Source organism: Stegastes partitus, unplaced genomic scaffold, assembly GCF_000690725.1.
Source record: "Stegastes partitus isolate 25-593 unplaced genomic scaffold, Stegastes_partitus-1.0.2 Scaffold797, whole genome shotgun sequence".
In the NCBI taxonomy this organism is placed as follows: domain Eukaryota; kingdom Metazoa; phylum Chordata; class Actinopteri; family Pomacentridae; genus Stegastes; species Stegastes partitus.
In genome coordinates, this window is record NW_007578528.1 from 182617 (window position 1) to 199500 (window position 16884).

Sequence of the window (16884 nt, forward strand, 5' to 3'; positions counted from 1 at the left end):
CCAGCGGACCGGGCTGCCGCTGCCTCTGGTCTCGGTTCAGGAGGCGGTTCTGGGCTGGTGCGAGTCAGTCCGGTAGAGTCCGGAGGTCGAATCAAACGGACCCGGTGTTCGCTCGGTGTCTGCGGAGCCGCCGCCGCTCAGCGGTAAACAAAGAGCGCGCAAATCTCCTGCTGTAGCGCGACAGCGCCGCACGGCACCTGCTGCAGCGCCCTGATTGGCTGTTTTCCACGTCAATCACGGCAAGCCCCGCCTCCTGCAGCTTTCTATTGGCTCATAGCGGAGCTGTCCGAGCTGCCGCTGATGTGATTCGTCTCCGCAGAGGTTCGCTGCCCGTTTCAGGGCGGACAGCCGCCGGGGTGTCGGAGGGGCGGGTCTTCAGCTCGGTTTTGGATTGTGATTGGACCAGTGCCGCTGTGACACTCGACCGGCGGCGCCTGGTTGGTCCCCCGGCAGGAAGCAGCGTCTCCGGGGCTGAAGCCGCCGCCGTGCCCTCAGTGCTCTCCGGCTCCGACAGTGTGCGGCTCCACGGCGGCGCTGCGATGATAAAAGCCGCATATGCGGGAGGCTCCACACCTACCAGGCAGGACCCGAGCCGAGCAGCAGCCTGAGCCCGGAGCTCCGCAGCCCGCAGCCTTAACACAGCCCCGAGCCGCCGCAAGGTGAGACGGTTACTTACCTCTAATCCAGCCGGTAAACAGCCGCTCGGACCGGACGGCTCGTGTGTCCGCGGGGCTCGCTAAGCTGCCGCCGCCGTCTCCGGCAGCAGCGGCGGCTCTGGACGCTTCATGTCGGGCTGAGCTTTGTACGAGGAGCCGCTTCGGAGAAACGAGCTCCGGTGTGAACGGGCGGCTCCGTGATCCTGCATTTACCCGGCAGCTCCGGGCCCGGGAGGTTCTGGCGGTGGCGGTGCTGTCAGGGTTCTGGTGGTGAGGCATTTAAAGGCCTGATGGGTGTTCGTGTGGTGCGTTCAAGGTGTGGTTCTCCGGTGGTGGTTCTGGGGTCACTGCGGCTCGGTGCTGCGGCTCCATCGTGACACCGACACGCTCACGGTCATCCCGGAGCCGCACCAGAGGCGGTACCGGACCCGCAGCCTCCACCGGACCCGCTACCACCGGGTCGGACCAGCGACCCCCGCAGTGGGTGACCTCAGCCGGTATTGTCTGCTCCGTGTTGCTATGGAGGACACCGGCAGGTCTGGCAGCTGCTGCAGGACCGGTTCTGTGGTTCCGTCCAGGCTGTACTGCGACAGTGTGTGTGTGTGTGTGTGTGTGTGTGTGTGTGTGTGTGTGTGTGTGTGTGTGTGTAGGACTCTGCAGACACACAGCAGCTGATGTGATGGAGCTGATGCAGGACATTGTTCGGTTCTGAGGGAATAAATCAGCTCGTGATGCTTTCAGGTTCCATCTTCACCTGCTTCACACCTCAGAGCTGCACATCTGGCTCCAGTGGTCCAGCTTGCTTCGTGGTGCTGACCGGGTTCACGGCTTTGTTCTGTGGACTGTCCTGCATTCACTGTAATGCACCAAATGATTGTGTTCAGCTGCTCTCATGTGAAACCCACCTGGCAGGAGAACTGATTCTGACATTTGGGCAGGTATTGATGTATATTTTTATCGGACTCTGACTCATTCTGGGTTTGTGGGGCCGACACTGACTGTTCAAAGCTAAAACTAGATCCCATGTTGTTGAATCTGTACATATATGATAGATGTTGGCTCCTGGTTTGGGGGCCTGATGCTGCAGCAGACCCTCTACGCCGTGGAGATGGTCTGACTGCTCAGGCCTCCAGACCAACTTCAAACCTGAAAACAGCTTCATTTTGATTCTTCTCTCTGATATCACTGCTGCAAACTGGACACAGGCTCAGTCACTGAACATAATTGATGGACGCTACAATTTACTGACGCTCCCTAAACGCCTCATGTGCAGGCTAAGCTACATGCTAGCCAGATAGCTGCAGTCCACCCAGACAGATGTGAGACCAAAGACTTGATGGAGGACCGTGTGAGTTCCTCTCCATGGGCTGGTTCCTGTGAGCAGATCACATTTTAAACGTCAGAAACATCCAGCCGGTTCAGAAAAAAGGTTGAAAAATGGTTGCAGGTGCGACAATGTGTGGCTTAAAAATGTAAAAAGTGAATTGTTGCATTTACAAACTCTTTCTGACTGAGTTGAGGTAGAATTTCTTTTAAAAAATGCTTGCAATAATTAAAAAAAAGATGCAACCAGTTCTTTCCAGTGTGCGATTTACAATTTTTCACAAAACATATGGAAAAAAAAAAAAAAAGATGCACATGCAACCATTGTTTGATATTGGGCGAGTTAAAATGTAAAAAATCTAGATGCACATAGGAGCTGCAGGCGGCTTCCTCCCACAGTCCAGAAACATGCTGAGGTTAATTGGTGATTGTAAATTGTCCGTAGGTGTGAATGTGAGTGTGCTTGGTTGTCTGTCTCTAAGTGTAGCCCTGTGATAGACTGGTTACCTGTCCAGGTGAACCTGCCTTCACCCTGAGTCAGCTGGGATATGCTCCGCCCCCCATGACCCTGGTGAGGATGAAGGTGTAGAGATGATGGATGGATGAGTTTACATGCCTTTATTGATGGTGCAAATTAATAAGTCAAGCGGTCGCATTAGTGCAGCTGCAGGTTGATCAATAGGACGACTCGTGTTGCAGCTGCAGCGTTCAATTCTGTTCCTGGTTCAGACTCTGATCAGTGAAACAGTGTTCAAATGATAAAACATCTGCGGCTGATCATTTAAAAAAAAAAAAAAACCAAATGAGGAGGAGGAGTCTGGTGGAGAGAAGGCGGTCCAACAGTGTCAGAGAGAAACCGAGTCGACATTCAGTCCAGCGGCTGCAAAATTAAACTGAACAGTGAAAAGTATCAACTGTGCTCTGCTCAAGCAAAGTCTGACACTAGAACACTTTCTTCTATAATTTTCCAACTCATTTTTTGTGTCACACCTGTCTGAGCGAACCACAGTTAGCATGTAGCTTAGCATGTAGCTTAGCCTGCACGCGAGGTGATTAGGGAACATCTGTACATTGTAGCGTCGAGTCCAATAAGCAGAAGCTGAGCCTGTGTCCAGTTTACACCCACGATGTCAGAGAACCTTGGAGAACATGTGATATGTTCTCTGCAGTCGGACCATTCTGCACAGCGCTGTGTTTAACCGTCAGCTGCACCTCATTCTGCTGTAGGAAGGAAGACGCAGCTCAGGCGTGGACCAATCAGGACAGTCCTGGGCGGAGCTCAGGACAGTCCTGGGCGGAGCTCAGGACAGTCCTGGGCGGAGCTCAGCCCAGGATGTAGTGATGGTGTCCCCACAGAAACACCACGGCGCTCTGAGTTGGAGCAGAACATTTGAATCTTCCTCCAAAAAAGAAAAATGTCTGTTTTCTTCTAGTCTGACCGACTGCATGTGACCGTATGCAGCAGCTCAGCACCAAACAGAAGCAAAAGTTAACGTATTAAAGGGCAAAACTGTCACGTTAGACTGGAAACTGATTTAAAAAATAACAAACAAGAGAACTAATCGGCTAATCTGTAGCATGTCTTCTGCACCAACGAGCCCTTTACGTGTCTAAATGGGCCTTTGAATGCTTTGTTTAAGTCCACATTCAGCCGTTTTTAGTTGAACTCCAGTTTTGCGTCTTCAGTTTCACACTTTGTCAAACTGAAATGAACTTAAATTAACTGATTTTTTTAGCTGGAAATGCTCTGATTAGTGGTGTAATCGATGGAGACCTGTGAGCTCACGGCGGGCCTGCAGCGGCGGGCGTGTCCTGCTGAGGTTAATGTTCACTCTGGTGCACAAAGGATTGGCTGATTTCTGTTGAGCTGATGTTTGTCTGAAGCTGCACCCTGAAGATGCGCCCGTGGACTAATGTACAGTACGACCGTGTGTTTACAGACTTTATTAGGAGATGCTCAGCTGTTTGGTGCAACTGAGGATCACATACTTTCCGTAATGACTGTCTGGGTGTCGGCGGCTCTTTTGTCAGCATGTCGCCTCCACACCCTGAGCCGAGTCGCAGCAGCAGGTAACAGACCGACACGGCGAGCGTGGAAAGCTCCGAGTGACATGCAGGAATCAGGCCTGATGACATACCTGCTGATGACATACCTGCTGATGACATACCTGAGAGCTAAAAGGCTGCAGACCAGCGCTGCCTTCAGGCTGGTTTCATCCTGTTACTCACGTTTTGCGTCGACACGTTGCTTCACCGATCATCAGAATCAGTTCTGACCAACCGACTCATCATTCAGCCGCTTACATCTCTTACAGCCGCTGGATCTGTTGTAAAAACTGCCCTTAGATCCACATATTTTCCTCACCTGGTTGGTAAATTTAGTGTTTTCCGACATCTCCCCCAAAATTGATGCAGAAAAGGAACAAAAATGCAGGAAACTCCTCGTTTGTTGCTCAAAGACCAAAAAAATGTTTTAAAACAGACCTAAAAATGCCTCAAACCAGAGCAGGTCCGGCTCGTTTTTCAGCTCTGGGGCTTTTTTTGCTTTAAAAATATTGATTTCAAGCTGAAACAGTCACTGAAGCTCCTGTAAAATCCAATTAAATCCACATGTTTTCAGTCATATTCCTAAAGTTTTGCATGTTCCTTTTCAATAAAGACATTTCTGCCTTAAATTGATGCAGAAAAGGAACACGTTGGTGCACAAACGTTCACCAGGATTCAGGAAAAACACAGTTTGATGCTAAAAGATCTTCATATATCCCTGATTTTCAAAATTAGAGCTTCAAATATGAATCGATTAGTTGTCAAATATTACACGAAGCATTCTGATAATCGATCATTCGATGGGAAACTGAACTGAGATGTTAGAGACTGATCGATTAGTGGAGATAATGATTGATAACGGTTAGTTGCAGCTGTAGTATTACCGAAAGGTCACAGCTTTTAGAAAACTGCCCCGTCATGAGGAAACGTTTCTGTTTGGGCCTCTACGGACGCCATCTTGGATCTTTGTGAAGCGGTTTCACCAGTTTCTGACCCTGTAGAGACCAAACAGCTGATGGATGGATGCAGGAAGCAGTCGACACGTTGACCCACTCTGAGGTTCTTCTTTCATTCGTTGCAGCTCCAGTCACAAGTTCTGCTCTTCTTCCTGAACTTTCCTCGCTCGGCTGCTCGTGACTCCTGGATGTCAGAGTGACTTGGCGTCGCCTTTGTTTCAGAGCTGCAGCCACTCTTAGCGCCTCGTCTCTGACAGCACGTCCAGCCTTCAGGCGAATCAGCACTCTGGCTGCAGCGAGTCTCTCTGGGCTTCAATCTCTGCTGAGTCTGAAGGAGCAGGAAGCTTCAACCGGGTCACATCATCCCGGTCTCAGGACGGTTTCTGCTCAGCCGGGAAGCTTTACTGCTTAAAATATGGACGTTTATAAAGATGTGTGTGCAGGTTCAGCTTCACACGTCAAATACTGTCTGAGATGATGAAGTTATTAACAAACATATGAAATAATAATAAACAGTCTCATCTTTGAGCACATGAACAAAAACCTCATATTTGTATTTTTCATTTTAAAGTGTTCTAATGTTTGCATTACTGTGACCTGCAGCTCCATCACGAGTTCACTTTTTATTGATGAACTCAAAGATGGAACTTTTTATTATTTGTCATAGTTAATGGGAGAATAAAGCTGCTGAACGTGGGTCGACCGGCAGATTTTATCTCAGAAAACATTTAACAAAAGAAGCTAAACTCTCACATTACATGTCCGTATTGTGTGATGGTCGAGTTTTAAGCTGAGCAGAAGACCTCTGATGGTTGGAGGTAGAACAAACCTTCAGACTCTCGTTATCTCGTCCTCCCCCTTCGCTGTCATGTCAGCTCAGCCAGTCGATGGTGATGATCCTCGTCTTCGCTTCGCTCCTGCCTTCTCCTGCGTTTGTCTGTGAACTAGGCCACCGCTGGCCTTCGTGCTGCTCACGTGTTCGTCCTGTAAACGTGGCGCTGACACAGAATCACATCAGTTTTAACCCAGTTTGTCTCTCCTCCGCAGTGCCAGCAGTACCATGTCCAGGCCATCGGGGGGCGGCGCCAACGATGTCACCCGCTTCCTGTCGTCGGGGGCGGGGCCGGGGTCGCCCACCTCCGGCTCCGCGGTGTTCTCTGCCGCCAGCCAGGCCGACTGGGCCGCCAAGAGGCTGGTGTGGGTGCCGTCGGAGAAGCACGGCTTCGAGGTGAGCTTCTGTTTGCTTTGATAGGCTTCTGGTTCACCACAAACATTTACAGAACGTAAAGAGAACAAACACGTCTCATGCAGTTTATTTGTACGACTTGTTTTCATGAGTGTTTCATCTGTAAACCACAAAACCCTGCAGCAGATCTAAAGGCACGTCGTCTTTAAAGGACTGCCAAGATTAGAGAGTTGTCACATTTCCAACTTTCTGTTGGTCCTTGAACTACTCATCTGTGAAATTAACCAAAATGAAGCTTAAAATCCTGATAGTTCATCAAAAGCACTTCATTCCACGTGTCTCATTCAAAATTAGACAAAAACAACACGTCTGCACCTGAAACAACACGTGTGACTTCTAGTTCTGTCAAAAATGAACTAAAACCAAAATCACTTTATTCTACGTGTCTCATTCAAAAATATGACAAAAATCAGCGGTTTGCATTAAAAAGATTCTGAGCTCCTCGACTCAACTGGACCTCCACGACTGACTCGGCTCAGACCGACCGCTACGGGACAGAAATTCAAGGAGTGTTCAGGTTGAACTGCAGCCAGTGTTTCCTCTGAGAGGCTGAGAGAAAATCCAACCTACTGGATCAGAACCAGAGAACAGAGGAGCCAGTTGGTGGAGATACGTTCAGCTGATGGTGGAACATCTGTCTACTGATGGTGGAACATCTGTCTACAGCTGATGAGCAGACAGGAAACATCTGGAGACATGGAGGTAGTTCAGTGTGTGGAAGGAAAACAACCACAAAGAGACAAAACTGCAAAAATTGAGACATCGAATGACTCAAGACAAGAAAATTGAAGCGCAAAATGAGAAAACTAAGATGCAAAACAACAGAAAGGAGACAAAACTGTTCAACTGAAGAGTTCAATGTCTTCATGGTGAGGAGACAACGTGTGATGGACATGATGCTTCCAGCTGTTTAACGTTTTGTAAAACTAATAATCAAAGAAATTGGACTTCTTGTCTCTGGTCTCCATCATTCTGACAGAAGGCGTCTCTGAGTTCTTGCTCCTCCTTCTTCATGTTCTGGTTCCACAGAGCTGCAGAGAAACATGAACCTCGGTGAAGGAACATGAGGTGATTTGTTGTGACCTGACTGCTGGTCACAGTTGAGTCCGTCCTGGTTTCGTTAAAGTGAGACCCGGTTACAAACACTCTGGTTCTGGCCGACATGTGAATGTGTCGTCTGGTGATTGATCAGATCAGGTTTGGTTAATAACAGCCATCGACTGTCTGAACGTTGGACCGATTCTTCCCGTGTTCGCAGCGTTCTGGCTGATTAACGAGTCGTTGTGGTGACTTTATTACATGAAAACAAACAAGCCTCTGATCTCCGCAGCGAACCGGCCGACCCACATTGATAATAAAGCAGAACCGCTGTGGACATGGGAGCAGAGACGCTGAGCGGCCTGCAGACAGTCGACCTCTTTTGTGCTCGTCGGACAGGAAGTCAGGACGTTCTCCTCATTCTCTGTGCTGCCCGACGTGAACAACATGCTTCTGTGTGCACGAGTCCATGCGGCGTGTTCAGCCCGTTAGTCAGCTCAGGCTCAGACGGTCTGTTCTGCAGACTCGGATCACGATGAAGCCGCTGCCTCTTTAACTTGAGGAGGCTGAAGGAGTGTATTGTTCTATTCATAGACTCTTTATGAAACCAGTCCAGCAGAGACGTCCCACAGTGTGCTCTCTGTACCGAGCCTCAGACGCACCGGAACCGATGGACCGCACGGCGCCGGACGTGTGACTCTCACCGGGTCCGGATGTGTCAAAGAGCATCACGAGGTGTCGAGAATAAAGCTCCTTAATCGGGACCAAAACGTCATAAAACATAATAAACAGAGAGACGCACACGCCCTGCGGCTGGGCCTCACCTGTCTGACACACCTGAGCTCTCCAGCTAATCATTTACTGGGATTAGAAGTCATGGAAACCAGTCACACAAACGTCCCCGTCAAACCCAAAGCTTCTGTCTCGTTTATCTTCACTGAGGTCCAACATAAAGTCCTGCAGCTCTGAGGAACCAGAACCACATGGAGGAGGAGCTCAGAGACGCCTCCTGTCAGCAGGAACCCAGAGAGAAGAAAGAATGAATGAGATTTACTTCACAAAGCTGTAACGAATCCTGGATGTCCTACTGGACTAGAACTAGACCAGAAACCAGAGTTCTTGTCCCCGTTTGTCTCACCTCCACCACTTCTCTGTTTTTTCTTTTTTAGCGTTTTTTAAACAAAGCGTGTAGAATAAAGTGAATTTGTTTAGATGGAACCAAACGTCCTGGATGATGCGTTCAAGGACCGTCAGAAAGCAACCTCTACCAGTTCGGTCTGTTTATGCTGAAGAACTGTGTCATTTATTATCATTATTTTTAAAGATAACGTACTTTTCAAACCCTGTAAACAGAATTCTGCTCAGCGTGCTCAGTCAGAGGATGGAAACCAGAAAACAGAACAAGTAAAGGTGTTTTATTTTAAATGTAGGTCGGCTGGTTTACTGTCCAAGAACCGGGTTTAACCGTCTGAACCCTGAAACCCACCGAGGAAAACATCTGGACCAACATGTGATCGTTTGTCAACGCAGAGAGACTCGTCAGATTTCCAACTTCTCGATGGTCCTTGAACACATCATCTGGACAAACATTTTACATTTTTAACATCAGAACCAGGACTTACACATGATGTGTTCAAGAGCCAGAACATTAAACAGTTTTTTTCTATTTTAGTGCTGAAGCTTCAGTTTACAGTCAGACGCAGAATTAAAGTCGTCTTCATGAATCATCACATCAGCATCCATGAGCAGTTCAAGGACCGTCTGAACGTTGAAATTCTTCTGATTTTTGTGAACATTTCTAGTTTGTTCCAGAATCTGAAGCAACTTTTTAAATGAGACGCGCAGAATAATGTGGTTCTGATTAAATATCAGCAGTTTAAGGTCAGATTTGGTCGATTTGCAGAAGTTAGAGAAGATTTTTATTGAGGCCTTTATTGGTCACAAACACAGTCATACCTGTTGGGACCGTCCACACTGAAACAACACGAAGGAGATAAATAAAGAATAAAACACACAGGAAGTATAAATATGGACATGAATGTGTCATTCATTGTCAGACGGTGCAAAAAGGGAATAAACTAAATGAACAGAACCATAACAGGAGGATGTGTTTGTTTGTTTTTCCAGGTTGTGTTTCAGTGTTTTCCAGACATCAGGTGAAACACTGACCACGTTTAGGACCCGCTGCCTCCTCTGCTGTTTCTCTTACTGACCTCCGTTTCATGTGGTTTTCAGTCGGCCAGCATCCGTGAGGAGCGCGGCGACGAGGTGGAGGTGGAGCTGACGGACAGCCAGCGGAAGCTGACCCTGTCCAGGGAGGAGGTCCAGCGGATGAACCCGCCGAGGTTCAGCAAAGTGGAGGACATGGCCGACCTGACCTGCCTGAACGAGGCCTCGGTGCTGCACAACCTCCGGGAGCGCTACTACTCCGGCCTCATCTACGTGAGTCCGGCAGCAGCACACGAGTCCACCGTGCACATGAACTCAGCGCGGTGGACGCCGAGGCTCCGCCGGGGAAACCGACACCGGCGGCCCGGAGTCGCTTTACAGAGCTGCTCATGTGTGGCGGCGTGTCGGGTTCCTGCTGCAGAAAGTCCAAACAGCAGTCATGGAAACATGCAGACAGTCAGCCGCAGGATTAAAGTCATGTCACAGAAATGATTCCTGCTGATGGGCTGAGTGATGCAGGAGTGATTCAGAGGATGGTTGGAATAACTCAGAGAGGCGTAGCGCTGCAGCAGATAAGATAAAGGTGTGTGTCAGGCAGGACTTTACTGCAGCCGGACGACGTCGCCACAGAAACACACTCACATGAGTCACAGCAGCTCAGGACTCACAGGAGTTACTGTTTAAAGTCTCAATACAGAGAATAAAACATGGAATCAGGGGGACTGATGCTCTCTACAGAATGAGAAACGACAGAAATCACAGGAAGGAAAATTATTAATTTTACATTTAAAAAAAAAAAAAAATCATAAAAAAGAAAAAATATAATTTTTTGATTTTTCTTTAAAAAATCTAAAAATTATAGAAATCATTAAAAAGAAAAAATATTTTATTATTTATTTTACAAAATACAAATAATAAAAAAAGAAAAAAATATTAATTTCTTTATTTATTTTACAAAAAAATTTACATTATTTTTAAAACTCATAAAAAGGGAAAAAAAATTGATTATTTATTTTACAACAAAATAAAGAAATCAATAAAAAGAAAAAATATTAATTTCTTTGATTACTTATTTTACAAAAATTGAAACGATTTAAAAGAATCAACGTTCACAACATATTTCCACTTTTTGTATTTTAAATGTGCTTCCTGCAGTTCAGCTGAATAATCCCTGATTTCTGTCACCTGACCGTCGCTCACGTCCCAGTCAGTCGAGTCGGCTGTTCAGTTGTGACAAGAAATGCAGATTTTTTAGTTTTTTACAGAATCTGGGTCATTTTGTCCAGTTTTTAAGTGATTTTAATGACATTTAATGATTTAAGGCTGATATTCAGTAACGTTTGTGATCAGACGGAGTTTAAAGTCAGTTTTTATCCCAGCTGCAAGAATATTTCTCTTTTTTATTTATTTTTTAACAATGCAGATGCATAAAACTGATTCCTGAGTTAATCTGTGTGTAGAGAAGAGTAGAAAACACAGATATAAAAATACTGATTGATATTTTATAGGTTCTAGTGTTTGAAGAAAATGTTTTTTAAATTCAGTACATTAAAGAACTTTTAGTCTGTGAACTCTAAATGCAATAAATGTTTGTTTTTAATGTGTTTATTGTGAAGTCAATGATAAAAACAAGCCTGTAGGTTAATTAAAGAATAACAGAAACATCCAGTAAACACATCGTTTGTATGAACGTTAGGAGCTTTTTTATTTTCATGCTGACAGCTGAAGCGTTTTTTCTGCGTTTGGTTTTGAACCAAACAACAACCTGTGACCTTCTTGACCTCCTGGTTCGTGCTGAAGGCCTGAAGGCAGCTTCTGTTCATGTTTCTTCTAGATGCTCAGAACCAGTGAGTGAGGAAGCAGCTTCAGAAGCAGCTGGAGTTCATGTGTGACGTGACAAAGTGGAGCTCTGAGGTGTGAATCTCTTTGTGCTTGTGTGTCTCCAGACGTATTCGGGTTTGTTCTGTGTGGTGGTGAACCCCTACAAGAACCTGCCCATCTACACCGAGTCCATCGTGGAGATGTACCGAGGCAAGAAGCGCCACGAGATGCCTCCTCACATCTACGCCATATCGGAGGCGGCGTACCGCAGCATGCTCCAAGGTACCTGTGCCCTCTGACCCGTGACCCCGCCCCCGTCGGCCCACCTGCGCTCTTTGCTCTCCGGTGAGAGGTGCGGTTCGCTTATCAAAGCGCATTAAAGCAAACAGACGGCGTTTCTGGAGGCTACCGGGCGACGCCCCTCGTGACAAACGTGAGCTGCAGGTTACGGCAACAATGCGTGACGGAGGTTTTTAGTGCCGCTGCCAGAGTTCCCAGCGACGGTTTAAAGGTTCAGAAGCTGTTAAGGCCGGGTTGAGCAACGTCTGAGCCTCGGGGAGTCTACCTGAGAGCACAGGCGAGGCTCTGTCTCGGGGAAGGTGTGTTAGACGGAACCAGTAGGACCAGTACGGATTCTCCCCGACGTGGGAATCTGAAAGCCAAACACCAGCAAACAATGTGGAGGCTTTGAGTCGCAGCCTTTCTGTGGTTTGGCAGCTCGAAGGACCAGTCGAGTGACTCAGAGCCGCAGCACAGATTTAAACATTAGCCGACTCATAAAATCTGCATTCAGACGGCGGAGGTGTGGGCGGAGCCTCCTGCAGCCTCGGCTCAGCCAATCGGACGTCAGCGAGACGCTCAGATTATTGTTCACTGGTCATGATCAGAGAAGACGTTCTGATTGGCTCTCACACACGAGAAGAGTCAGAACATCAGGACGTGGAGGTGTCGGTACAACATAAAGTTTATCATTCAGTCCTGAAGCTGCTCCTCTGTGTCCGTCTGGAAACGTTGAAGAAGGAATTTACAAACAGCACGACGGAGACGTTCAGTTTTCTCCGTTTAAAACAAAAACAAACCAATAAAAATGCAGCTTGACAAAAGTCTAAAATGTATTTATTATATTTATTGAAAACAACAAATTGAATCCCAGTCGAGCACCTTTTTCCCCACGTTTGGTTTTAAAGCAGACGATAATCTAACAGAAGTATAATATTACTTTTATTTATTCATTCATTTTTAATTGCATAATGCTTTTTATTAATTTCATTGTTTTTGCACCAACATAAAAAACAAAGTGTTAAAAGACGAGACTGTGAGAATCTGGAGCAGGATGCCAGAAAAACACGTTGAAAAGCTGTCAAAGAACGTTTAGACAACGTACAGCCGCTTTTATTCTGAAGTGAACATTTAAAAACTTCTACAGCCGGGAAGCACATGATCTCATTCTACAGTTTATTACATGAGAAATAACAGAAATATGCAAAAAATCATAGAAATGTTCTTAAAAATAAAAAAAAAATATATAAAAAAAAAGGTAATTTACTAAAATAAAGAGTTTGGTTTAATTAAAAAACAAAACAGACGCCTCCTAAAAACAGAAATGAACCATGTTTAGTTGCTTTTGTTTAGTTTTTTGGTTCTGTCTGGTTCTGACCTCCTGGTTTGTTTTTCTCTTCCACAGATCGAGAAGATCAGTCGATTCTCTGCACGTAAGTACAAACGACACATTTGTGTTTTTAAGGAAGCAAAATGTGGAACAAACAAATTAGGGGAAGAGGTCGTTATCGTGTCCAACAGTAAATAAAATGAGCTTTCGATGATTTTTTCCGTATGATGCTGCGTGTGAAATGTGTGTGGTCACTCTGGTCAGGTTTCTAAACATCTTCATGAAGTCAGGAGGTGCAGCGTTCAGCCACCAGCCTGACATCCTCGTCTTCACTCACTGCTTCTGGTGGATGTTTTTAAACGTGTCAGAACTGAGCTTTAAATCCTGTGTTGTGATTCGTCCACCTGCCACCTCGTCTTCCTGCTCCACTTCCTGTCATTGTCAGACGCCTCAGTTTGGTCTTAAATCGGTGTTTTTGTGGCGTCTGCTCCTTTTAGGTCTTCCTCAGCTTCTATTTTTACTCCTCTCTCCTTCGTTCTCCTCCAAAAGCAACAGCGCCGCGTCCTCCACACCTGCTTTCTGTTTAGACCCGAGGCCTTGAACGCACCGCGGGAGCTCGGCCTTTATTGCAGCGCTGCGTTTGGCTCCTGTGTGCTCTTTGAACTCATCGTCCATAACTGGCACCACATGTGTGTTGTGTAGCCGGTGTGTTGGTCACTCGGTCGCTTTGTGTTGCTGTGATCTGCAGAGGCGAGTCCGGAGCCGGAAAAACGGAGAACACCAAGAAGGTCATCCAGTATTTGGCTCATGTTGCTTCGTCCCATAAGAGCGGAACCCTGGGCAGGAACAAGGAACCTGTACAGGTGCGTTACAAAAATAAAAGCCTGCTGACAATTAGTTAGTTTTCATTTAATAACCTTTAAATAGTATTAAACAACTACTACTAAAATTATAACAAACAAAAACTTCCTCTGTAAACCCAGACGGTGTCAGAGCAGGACCGCTTGGGGAACCCCCCACAGACATCAATCACTTCAAAATCATAGCTTTGCTAATGTTAGATTTCTGATTAATTATGTTTGCTAACATCTAATATGGTAGCATAGCAATAAACTAGCATTAAAACAAACCCCCAAAACATATTAATATCTGTCTAAAAGCCTAATTAGATGACTTAAGTTTAGCCAATAATGGTTTGCTCTATTAGCTCGCTGAAGCACTAGCTAACACACTAACTGGCTTAATGCTACTCGAATAATGTTTTGGCTATATTAGCTTGTTGTAGCACTAGCTAACAAACTAGCTGACTTTATGCTAAGCTAATAATATTTTTTGTATTACCTTGCTGTAGCACTAGCTAACAAACTAGCTGACTTTATGCTAAGCTAATAATGTTTTTTGTATTACCTTGCTGTAGCACTAGCTAACAAACTAGCTGACTTTATGCTAAGCTAATAATGTTTTTTGTATTACCTTGCTGTAGCACTAGCTAACAAACTAGCTGACTTTATGCTAAGCTAGTAATATTTTTTGTATTAGTTTGCTGTAGCGCTAGCTAGCTTGGTTTCTCTGCTACTGTCTCCTAAACGTCTCTGCTGATTGGACATTTTTAAATTCTAGCTTTTGCCCGACAGGCCCAAAATGTAAACGTCAGACGTGGTGACGAGGAGCTGAAGCCTGTTTATTGTCTCTTAAAGCCACCAAACTGCTTTAAACGGAGGTTTCACAGAAAACAGGAGCTACAGGTCTCAGCTGAGTGAATTCAAATGTACACGTTAAAACACCAGAAGAACAAGCTAACGCTAACGAACAGCTGACCTGTCGCTGCTGATTACTGTGCGGTTAAATTACTAAAGAAAACATCTTATCTTTGTTTTTTTAACTGATCTGACAAGCTGCTGTTCAATACCCGCTGACAGATGTGTATATATGTTATCTGTGACTCACGCTGGCTCGCTGAGATAATCATCATTAGCTGGACTCTTAGTTCTTATTTAATCCTTATGTAAACTGTTATATATCTGTAACCTGATAATTAATGCTGCTGATGTCAGTGAGACGGTTCTTTAGCCGTTTTCCTGCTAAATGCAGGTTAAATTAAAAAAGATTTCAAACATGTGACGAAGCTTTAGCGCATCCATCAAAGTGTCACACGACGAGGTGGCAGGACTCTGAGTCACATGTTTTTATTACCTGCATTCTGCATCTATTCACACCTTATTCACCGTCTACTGCCTTCAAAACATGAAAGTATTTCCAGTAATAAAAACACATTTTCCTCATGTTTACTTCCTGCAGTGGAGGCTGAAGCTTCTGTCAGTTGTTCCTCTTTTTCTTCCGACATGATCTCAGCATCGTTTCTGACCTTCCTTCCTTCCTTCCTTCCCTCCTTCCCTCCTTCCTCTGCTTCCTTGCTCTCCTCCTGCTGCCTTGGTGCCAGGCGGACGGCTCTCGGTCCCTGACCAGAGGCAGCTCTCTGGCCAGCCGGGTGAGTGGACGCTGCTGCCTCCCGTCTCTTCTGTTTCCTGCTCTGATGACTAACTGCTGCTCCTCATTAACAGTCAGACCCTGTAACTGGAGATCTGATTTGTTTATTTTGTTTGTTGTTGTTGTTGTTGTTGTTGTATTATTTATTTTGTTTGTTGTTGTGATTGTTGTCTCATTTGTCCTTCTTTTTGTTTGTGTGTTTATCTCATCCATCACCACCTAATCTCCTCATTTCTGTCCACAACCCTCCAGAGTTTACAATATGTGAGTATGACTGCGTTACAAGCTTTGGGTTGGCTGGTGGGGAGACGTAGAGCAGGTCTGGACGGTGACACCTCAGGAGATACTGACTCATGTGTGCAGTGATGGCAGCATTTCTACTCATGGTGTCATGATTATAGATCATACCACTGGACAGTCTAAACTAATAATTACTGTTCCGCCGTGGGATCAATAAATTCTCATCGTATCGTAAATAAAAGCCTGAAATGATGCAGAAACTCCAGAACGCTGCTCAGCTTGGACCAGATCTTCTCCCACTGGTTCTGTTTCTGAGCTACAGCTCGTCACATCTGCTTCATCAGTTGTGAACTTCAACACTTTTTTTCTTTTTTGTGCCCAAATATTTCCCATTAAACTATCTTGTAGGTTTAGTTCAGTGTTGCTGTGACCTGCAGCTACGTGTGGGTCAGAACACGTCTCTGGTTCTGATTCATTGTTTTGTTCATGAGCTCAGAGATGAACTGTCATATTTAAACTCAGCTATGATCAGAGTTTATTGATCTGATATGACAGATCCTGAATCAGTGACATGATGAGAACAACAGAACTCTTGTTATCTTCAGTACTTCCTGAGATGTCGTCGTCCAAACAGCCTCACATTTAGTGGAAGTGTTTTGATTTCTGTCCACAGCCGTGGCTCTCCTCGGCCTGATACGATTCTCTGGCTGCACAGACAGAATCGTATCTCCTCCTTTGTTGTGCACCTCGTACGTTATCTTCTGCTTTTCTTTGGCACGGTTTCTTGTTGGATGTCGAGGCTGATTACAGAGTCCCGGCGACGCGTAGCAGCCTCGGCTGGTTGTAGGAACAGGTGTGTGCAGGTGTGTGCAGGTGTGGGCGCGTCGCAGCAGCTCGGTCGATGTGTGCAGCCGCCGCCGCCGCGCACATCGTTTGCTTTGTGTTGAGTCCCGTCAGCCTCCTGCTCTGTGTGTGTCTGCCTCTTAGCGGTGACGGTTTTACAGCATCACCTGTAATCAGCTGCTGCTGCATCGGTACCGTGACGACGCAGCGATGCATCGCAGCTGGTTGGAATCAGTCCACACGCAGCTTCCAGCGTCGCCAAGACGACTGTGATTCTCAACCAAGCGCTGTTAGCTTCCATTTAACCCTCTGGACCGGCGTTTAGTCCCTCACATGGTTCCTCACTGTGGCTCATGTTTCACTGAAAAATAACATCTGCACCGCTTTGGAGAAAGATGTTCCTCCATCATGTAGAAAGATGTTCCACCATCAGATGTAGAAAGATGTTCC

The 16884-nt window shown here is 46.1% G+C and overlaps 1 protein-coding gene across 1 annotated transcript in view; it reads left to right on the forward strand.

The window, feature by feature from the left end:
• The first annotated feature begins 590 nt into the window (after positions 1 to 590).
• myh14 (myosin, heavy chain 14, non-muscle) overlaps positions 591 to 16884 on the forward strand; it is a 39067-nt gene continuing 22773 nt past the window's right edge. The window contains exons 1-8 of the mRNA XM_008292255.1: positions 591 to 659; positions 6029 to 6209; positions 9501 to 9707; positions 11381 to 11537; positions 12940 to 12967; positions 13613 to 13727; positions 15305 to 15352; positions 15604 to 15615. Of these exons, the coding sequence (XP_008290477.1) occupies positions 6042 to 6209; positions 9501 to 9707; positions 11381 to 11537; positions 12940 to 12967; positions 13613 to 13727; positions 15305 to 15352; positions 15604 to 15615 (735 nt within the window). The 5' untranslated portion in view covers positions 591 to 659; positions 6029 to 6041. The remainder of the gene's footprint in view (positions 660 to 6028; positions 6210 to 9500; positions 9708 to 11380; positions 11538 to 12939; positions 12968 to 13612; positions 13728 to 15304; positions 15353 to 15603; positions 15616 to 16884) is intronic.